Source organism: Bidens hawaiensis, unplaced genomic scaffold (genome assembly GCF_021521415.1).
Source record: "Bidens hawaiensis isolate Kalapana, Puna unplaced genomic scaffold, B.hawaiensis_p1.1 tig00015777_1, whole genome shotgun sequence".
Classification (NCBI taxonomy): domain Eukaryota; kingdom Viridiplantae; phylum Streptophyta; class Magnoliopsida; order Asterales; family Asteraceae; genus Bidens; species Bidens hawaiensis.
In genome coordinates this window covers 401,990-410,967 of record NW_027492410.1, presented here as the reverse complement: position 1 = coordinate 410,967, position 8,978 = coordinate 401,990, and the positions used below count along the sequence as shown (strand labels likewise).

The following is an 8,978-nucleotide window of genomic DNA, read 5'->3' as shown; positions in this document are numbered from 1 at the left end:
ACAGAGGAAAAACTAAAAGAAAAAAAAGGTAAAGAAGTATGTAAAACTCTGTCAAGATTTACATCAAAACAAGAGTTCATCATCCACAATGTACCTACCAACAATTAACCCATCTTCCAATAAACAAAAGTAAATGACAAAACACTCGTATGTAATTTAAACCTATTTCCAAAATGTTAATAAAACCCCACCCCTTCTTTACCCTTCCCTTTCAATTTACAACCTCCACCTTCAATTTTGACCCCAACAAAGTCAACCCAACCTCAAGAAGAACCCACATAATCAGAATCTGAATCTCCCGAAATATCTCCAAGATTCTCAAGCATGTTTATCACTTCCACTGTGTCATCCAAATAATACTCCGCCCTACTCGGTTTCTGTCCGACCGTGCACGCAAAAACCGATCTATTGTTTTTATTCAAGATTATGCCCGCCTTTATTGCGTCACCAATCATCACAAACATGTCTTCGTCACTTCGGTCGTCTCCAACACATACTACAAAATCGGCACGTCTTTCGTCGCTAAACATCCGTGCAAATATCTTCTCGGCCACTAAACCTTTTGTCACGCCCTACAAATTCCCACCAAACAATTAGTAAAACGATATAGATATTGGCCCGAACCAAAATGATCACTTTCTAAAGTGACATGTTTTGAACTAATGTTATGGCCTGTAGCCTGCCCGACCGGGCATGCATGTTTTTCTAGGTATGAATTTAGGGGTGTCGATTGTGTTGGGATGGTGGGTTGACGAGCTAAATTGTTGGGACCAGAACATGACTCGTATTGTTATTCGTGTGAAAAACATTAAAACCCTGACCCACACATTTATAGTGTAACTTGAAAAGAACCCAATATCCTAACGCGTCAAACGGGTTAACGATTTTAACGAGCCATTTGACCCCGACATGGCCCGTTTAACCCATTTATCTAAACGTGTAAACTGTGATGTATGCTTACCCATTTATGAAAACCACCCGTCTCATTTATCTAAATGTGTCAAAAACGGATTCGCGTTTTTGACCCATTTATGTAAACAACCCATTTAAACTGAACACAGCCCGTTTATCTACATTGTATAACCCAATTATCTAAGCGTGTCAAAAAAAAGTTCAATTTTCAAGCTGGATTCTCTAGTCAACCTATTTAATTAAGCAGGTTGGCGAGTCAACTTGCCTACTAAAACGGGATATCCAGGTCAACCCAAACACAGCATTTAGTCAAGAAGGATCAACCCAAACACGACTCATTTATTGAACAAGTAACAAATGACAACCCAAAATCTGATTTTCGTTGATGGATAGTAAAAAGTTATAAGCGCGTTATCGGTTGGTGAGTTGTAAAAATGGGTTAAACAGGTTAGCAGGTCAACTAAAATAATTAAAAACAAGTCAACCCTAATGACACCTTTAGGCATGTAATGATACCTGCGGTTTGACTTCTACAATGTATTGACCGCTTTTAACTACAACGGGTTCATTTGCAAGCACGCTTTCAAGATGGTCCAGCATTTCCTTAGCCTGAGCCGAACCAAAACTTGGATCAGCATCTTGAAAGTGCCAAACGAGTGCACTTTCTTTCCTTTCAATTGACGAACCATCGGTTGCTTCCGTGTATAACTTCATAACCGGCTCGGCCATTTGCATCCACCCAAAACTTGCATTTTGGGCATATGTTTCCCATTCTTTATCAGCCTGCCACCTGGCATGGTATCACACAGTTATCTTTAATGCACCGATTTCTAGTTCTATAAAACCGCTCAAAACCGCATACAAATTCTCTAAAATAGCAAGTAATATTTTTGTGAAAATAGTAGCAAATTATCAATCTTCTTGGTAAGAGTAGTAACAAAGTATCTATCTTTATTGTTAAAATAGATGCAATTATCCATCTTCTTTGTGAAAACAGCAACAAATTATCTATCTTTTTGTAAAAATAGTAACAGATCATCTGTCTTTTTTGTAAAAATAGTAATAATCATCTATCTTTTTGTAAAAGTAGAAACAATATTATTGATCTTTTTCAGAAACTAGCAACAAATTATCTTTCTTTTTCTAAAGATAGCAACAAATTATCAATCCTTTTTTATATTTATACAAAAAAATACTAAAAGACTGTTGATATTTTTACTAAAAAAACAAACTAAATGATAATCCTTTTTTATTTTTGTACAAAAAAATACTAAAAGATTGCTGATATTTTTACCAAAAAAACAAACTAAAAACTTGTTGCTTTTACCAAAAAAAAGTGGAAACTTTGTTGCTATTATTACAAAAAAATAACACATTGTTTACAGTCCTAAGCAATATCCATATTTTATATTTAAATATGCAAAAAAAAAAATCAAGAGAAAAAAAAATGATACCTCATAAAGTAACCATGTTCGGCCGCAATCCCCAATTTCTCACAAGGCGAAAACCATTTAGCAAGATCCTCTCTACCGCGTCCACTAACAACAAAAACCGTGTTCTTCGGATCGTTACACAATCTATTAATAATAGAAATAACCTCTTTACTCGGACGTTTATTAATCGATGATTGTGGCATAATCGTCCCATCATAGTCCAACAAGATGGCTCGGTTTTCAGCCCGCCCATACGCATCCACAATCACACTCGTGGACAACTTTCTAAACATCGGGTCAAGGGCCACAACCCGGAACCCAAACCCTAACCCAATTCCCCAGACCCGTCTCCTAAAATGGTCCGCACAAGTACGTTCCAAATCTTGAAAAAAGCTTTTTGACCAGTAAGCGACATCGTGCGTGCTCACGTATTTATAATGTTTTTCGTGACGCATTTGTTTTTCAAAATCCGAAGCCGATATCGCCTCATACATCGCTTCGGCTGTTGACTCCACGTTCCAAGGGTTGACCCGTATGGCACCGCTTAACGACGGTGAACAACCGACAAATTCCGAAACAACCAACATACTTCTTTGAGGCGAGTTCGATGAATCAGACCCAGAAATACCTTGCCGGCATACGACATATTCATACGGGGTTAAATTCATACCGTCTCGTACAGCAGTGACGACCGTAGCCTCAGAAATCGTGTAATAAGCTGCCTTCTCAGCTAACGTAAGCGGTTGATTGATTAAAACAATGGGCGTGTAACCGGGGCTCCCCCATTCCTGATTAATTCTTGAAACACTACTTTTTATTTCGTCCTCGATTTCCTCAACATCCCGACCTTTACCGCGTGCAGGATTCAAAATTTGAACCAAAACCGCACGTCCGACCCAACGACGGTGAGTTTTTAACATATTTTCCATTGCCAAAACCTTAAGGTTAACGCCTTTAAACGTGTCAAGATCATCAACACCGAGTAGAACCGTTTTCCCTTCAAATTCGCGCTCAAGCTCATGAACCCGTGATTGTTTATCGGGTTGCTTCAATGCTGACTCGATTTGACCCATGTGGATCCCACTCGGCATAATCTTGATCCCGATAGTCCGGCCAAAATATTCCAACCCGATATACCCGCGTTTTGACTGGTACTCCAACCCGAGCATTCGACTACAACACGACAAAAAATGCCGTGCGTAATCAAAAGTGTGAAACCCTAAGAGATCAACATTCAACAGCGCCTTTAAAATCTCTTCTCTAACAGGTAGCGTTCGATAAATTTCCGAAGACGGAAAAGGACTATGCAAAAAGAATCCCATTCTTAACCGATTAAAATGCCGTCTTAGAAACGTGGGGACCACCATCAGATGATAATCGTGTATCCAAACGTAATCATCATCCGGGTTTATAACCTCGATTACTTTTTGTGAGAAGATTTTGTTAGCCGACACGTAAGCTTCCCATAACGACCGGTCAAACCGACCACCGTGGCTAGCCGAAAACGGGAGCCGATAATGAAACAATGGCCATAAATGCTGCTTACAAAACCCGTGATAATACTTATCCAAAACCGAAGGCGGGAGAAACGCAGGCGCACATTTAAACCTTTCTAACAATATCTGCGACACCTCGTCCTGCTCGCTTGCATCCACGTCAGCACGAAGCGAGCCGACATAAATAACCTCCATCTCCTCCGGCAAACCATCTTTAATATGTTTATACAACGAATTCTCGTCCCAATTAAAACTCCACGAGCTTTCACCCGTCGTGTCATCAACCTCACGAACCGCCTTTATCGGTAACTGATTAGCAACAACTATTAACCGGTCCGCTAGAACCGTCGACTGCTCGTCGGACGACACGCTGCGGGCTTGATCATCGTCAAGCTCGGTTAACACCCCAGGGACGGTCATGGTCCGGGGCAACATCTTCCTTCTAGGCTCTTCAATGGCGGGAAAATTGCCATTCGCTAGATCTAATAAGTTTGCATAAGACCTTGAAATCATATTTCACCAAACCCCTAATTCTGATCCAAATAATCTGAAAATAAACAAATTTTGCAATCAATTCAACTAAAATTAAAAACCCAGATCCAAAATATCAAATCTAACAAAACCCTTAAAGGAAAAAGTCAAAATCAGCATGTGGGTTAGTCAACGACAGAACAATAACACATGAATTGAACTTGAATTAAACAAAACCCAACTAGAATTAGCATCTAAAGAGCATAAAATTAGCAAAATTGGAGATGGGTTTAACAGAGATTGACGAAAACTGACCTGGGATTAATCGAATAATAAAAAGATGAGAGCTTGCTTGGATTGAAATTGGGGGAAAAAGAAAAGAAAGATATAGAGATATATAATTAGGGTTTGTTTGATCCAATTTTATCTGTGATCTTGAATTGAATATTGAATAATAATAAGGTTGGAATGGAAGAGAAAGTGTGTACGTATGTATGTATGTAATGGGTGATTTATTAAAAAAAATATTTATATTTAATAATAATAATTTTATAGGATAAGGTCGGCCAGCAAAGAAAGTAGCGATGCCAACTGGAAATTAAGCATCACGCGCTTGTAATGACATGAGGACGTGTCAGGCCTCTTGGTCTTCACGTTTTTACATTCATTTATGACGTCATAATTTACGTTTAATGTGAATTCATTATATTGGTTTTTTAATTTAATTTTTAATAAAATAAAATGTCTAGATCATCAAAAAGGAAAAGATAATGAGATATGAATTCAATTTGGAAAACGATGTTTATCCCCTATCAATATTCATCACATATTATTTCGCTATTTTTGATTTTGTCAATGATATTTATATTTATAGAGGATCGTTCATTTGGTTTTACTATATTGCAAATTTGGTCTTTAAATTTTAAAAACCGTAAATTTAGTCCATATATTTGTGAGAGGAGTGCACGTTTGGTCCAAACAGTTGGTTTTTGGTGAAAAAGTGATGTTGTGTGTCATTAATGTGAGTGTGATTGTGTTTTCTCAAATTTGAAGTCATAATATAATATATTGTTACAAACTCAAGAACTTTCGGTGTTGAATTCATCACTTTCGATTATGCATTGAACCTTTGGTTTTGTACTAGTCGAAGGTGATGAGGTCAGTTAGGGTTTCAAATATGACTAAAGGGAATTGCCACAATATGGAGGCATATGACATCACTTTTTGGTTACTAACTAAAGAGTTGTTTGGTAGGTAAATCCATTAAGAGGCTACACCTAAATCGGTAAGGGGTAAAGTGTCATCCGTGCATAAAGCTAGAACTACATTTTTCTCCAGTTTTTTCAAACTTCTACAAAGATGGTTAGAGAAATTCCGGTAACCACAACCCCAGCTACTGGGGGGAATACCGGCAACACAGTTTTTACAAACACTACTCCGGCTACCGAAGCCGGAGCAAGTGAAGTAAATTTTACGAACACTACCCCACTTACTAAAGCAGGGGCAAGTGCAGTAAATGACCGCCTACTGGGATCCACCGATACCCAGTTTGAAAAACGAAGACTCCCCCGCCAGACTCTCGACGAAGTCAAGGCATGGGCGGAGGCACGACAAAAGGAATTCCAGGCTGAGTTGAACGAACGCTTGCGTTCCGTGCAACAGGCCGACGAATTCGAATACTGGGAGGATGACTCGGAGGAATCCGACTCCGACGCGAACCCTCGTCATAAGGCAAAAGGGAAGCGTAAAGAAACGGAAACCCAACCGAAAAGGCATGTTGGACAAGCCTTCAAACCAAAAAGCATTGATGGAAGTCCACGAGACTTCTCTAAAACGTTCAGACCAAACGTTACAAATGCAGGAACGTCCAAATTTGCAAGGGACATTGCTGAAGCAATTGCCCCGAAGAGTGCTAAACAAATGCCTAACATAGGCACATATGACGGCCTATCTGATCCAGACGATCATTTGAACAGGTTCATAGCGGGGGCAACCGTTAGCAATTGGACGGAACCCACGTGGTGTTACATGTTTCAAATGACCCTGGTAGGGGCTGCTAGGGCTTGGTTTGATCGTTTACCGGTTAACCACATTTACGACTGGGCAGACTTCCAGCAGAAGTTTAGCCAACACTTCAGCCAGCAGCGAAAGTATACCGAGGAGCAATGGACAATCCTCAAATGCATACGAGAAGAAGATGAATCTCTGCCAAACTTCATCACTCGCTTCAACTCAAAAAAGCTAAGTTTGGGCAATATCAGTGAAGATCTTGTTCGCGCTGCCTTCATCCAGGGCGCGCATGACCCAGAGCTCATCCGCACCCTAACGGGTAAAGATGGCATGCCATCCACATGGGATGCCATCATGACAGCAGCAAAACGCTATGCGGAAACGGAGAGGCAACTGGGTAGAGACCTTCCGCAAAGTACAAACCTTTACACCCAGAGGACGAGAGAGGACAATGTCCTCACCGCCCGATTGAACAAAAAACGGAAACAAGGCATTTGGCAGTCAAGGGTAAACTTTGATACCTCATCCGGCTTACAGCACCGATTGGGTGAAAGGGATAATGTAAAGCCGCACCGGAACTCCAGATGGACGCCACTTACCAAAAGCGTCACTGACATATTTGCTACTGAAGAGCTCCCATGGCCAAAGCCTCCAGTAATCCGACATCGTCACGATGCTGATCGGAGCAAGTACTGTGACTATCACAGAACAAAAGGCCACAACACTGAAGAATGCATAGACGTAAAAGACATGGTCGAAACATTCGTCAGAGATGGGACGCTCGCGCACCTCGTGGCGAAATAAAAGCTAAGCAGGCAGGCAGGTGCGTGTGGAACCACGGCTGGGGAACACGAATAAAAAATCAGCTTGAATATGGAGACTACATGCTGCGTAAAGAACGAGATCCCGAAACAGGTGCGTGTCGGCTCGATGGCACTCCTGTCCCAACATGGAAGGGAGTTCAATTACACAGTTTGCATGTAATCAATTCCAATCTGTAAAGAAAAGGCCAAAGAGCCACTTCTAATGGAAATGATTCTCTTTAAGAACATTGAAGCTGATGATTTTACATTTACACTTTTCTGAACACTAATATGCCGGTTTTCACCGCATAATTACGTGAAGTCATTGCATGGGAAGGCGGTTCTACCCTCACGAACCCAATAACGTGACAAACCTTCACGCAGGTCAGTTGAAGGGAAAAAGTTCAGTTATCCCATTATATGAAAGTGCCGGTTTATCCGCATGAAACATTAAAGGAAACTGAATAATAACCTATCAACAACCGCGCGTCGAACGGTTAAACTATGCAACACGTTTGGTGGCATTCACATTACGTGAAGTCGTTGCGTGGGAAGGCGGTCCTACCCGCACGAACCCAATAACGTGGTAAACCTACACGCAGGTCAGATAAGGGTAAAGTTTTGCCATCCTACTAAGTGCAAGTGACGGTTCTACCCGCACAATCACGAAAGGGGAAGCAAAACTTACCTATTATCAACCACGTTCAAAGGTTAACTTATGAACACTTAAAGGATAAGAAAAACCTACACGCGGTCAGATGAAGGTAAGTTCAGCCATCCTACTAGGTGCGAGTGACGGTTATACCCGCACAATCAAGAAAGAGGAAGCAAAACTTTAACCCATCAACCACGTTCACAGGTTAACTTACGCTAAACACTTGGAAAATTGCTATTTTAAACTAAGTATGCAAGTCATAAGTTTATAAAGCAAAGAATCCAATGAAAGGAATAACAATCGTATATTTCAATGATATATTACAACAGTGGCCGGGTAACTACCCGCCTAAAAGAAATCTATACAAAGCTAAGTCTATCCTAGCAGTGGGAAGGGATCTTCAGGATCAGGCTTCAGGGCCACCTCCGCTTGGACCAGCACCGTCAGAGCGCGGCTGCCCAAGGAAAGCCTTAAGGATGTTTAGCCCATCATCAGCAGCAGCAGCTTCATTCACCTTCTCCACCACTGGATGCGGGAAGGCAGCGTACTGGTTCACAGATTGGTCATAAGCAGCTTCAGTATTAACATTGAATAAAGGGAAGTTGGAGGGCGGAAAGCCTCTCTCAGCGAACCCTAGACCAAGCAGGAAGCCAGTCTTCTGCCCATCCTCATGAGAAGCGTTGAGGGCTGCGAGGGCGAACCCGAATTATGGGGGCTGAGAAGCCAGAATTATGGGGGTACTTACGGGGTTTCTTGAGCTTGAACGCACGGACGAGCGGGGGCGAACCCGATGGAGCCATCCTCTTGACACCGGTAGCCGTCGTTGTCGCTGCCTCCCCGGAGGTAACAGCTACAGCCTCCGGAGCGGTGGTTTCCTCACCACCGGGCTTCCCCGCCACCTCTACACTATCTGACTCGGAGTCAGATAGGACTACCGGGCCGGCAGTGGACACCTTCTCCTTGCCCTTCCCGGCGGCAGCCTTTTTCTTCCGCACCAACGGAGGACCTTCTGCGGATTCCTCAGAAGAAGAAATGTCAACAACTCCAGCAGCAGGCACAGCATTGAGGGGTTCAGGGTAGAAGATAGGCTTACCTGGCCGTCGATGGCTCAGGATCTCTTGACCCGGCGGGTAAACCTCCACGAACCGACTCGCAGTTTGCTCTAGGATGGGCAACTCGTTCTCGTCCAGGGCACGAG

The 8,978-nt window shown here is 42.1% G+C and overlaps 1 protein-coding gene across 1 annotated transcript; it reads right to left on the bottom strand.

Moving 5' to 3' along the window:
- Positions 1 to 233: 233 nt before the first annotated feature.
- On the bottom strand, positions 234 to 4,419 carry LOC143549793 (putative alpha,alpha-trehalose-phosphate synthase [UDP-forming] 7). The gene is made up of 3 exons (XM_077040600.1): positions 2,367 to 4,419; positions 1,429 to 1,702; positions 234 to 572 (listed from the first exon to the last, which is right to left on the bottom strand). The coding sequence occupies exons 1-3, from the start codon at positions 4,352 to 4,354 to the stop codon at positions 264 to 266; spliced, it is 2,571 nt and encodes an 856-aa protein (XP_076896715.1). The 5' UTR covers positions 4,355 to 4,419; the 3' UTR covers positions 234 to 263.
- Between the last annotated feature and the right edge of the window lie 4,559 nt (positions 4,420 to 8,978).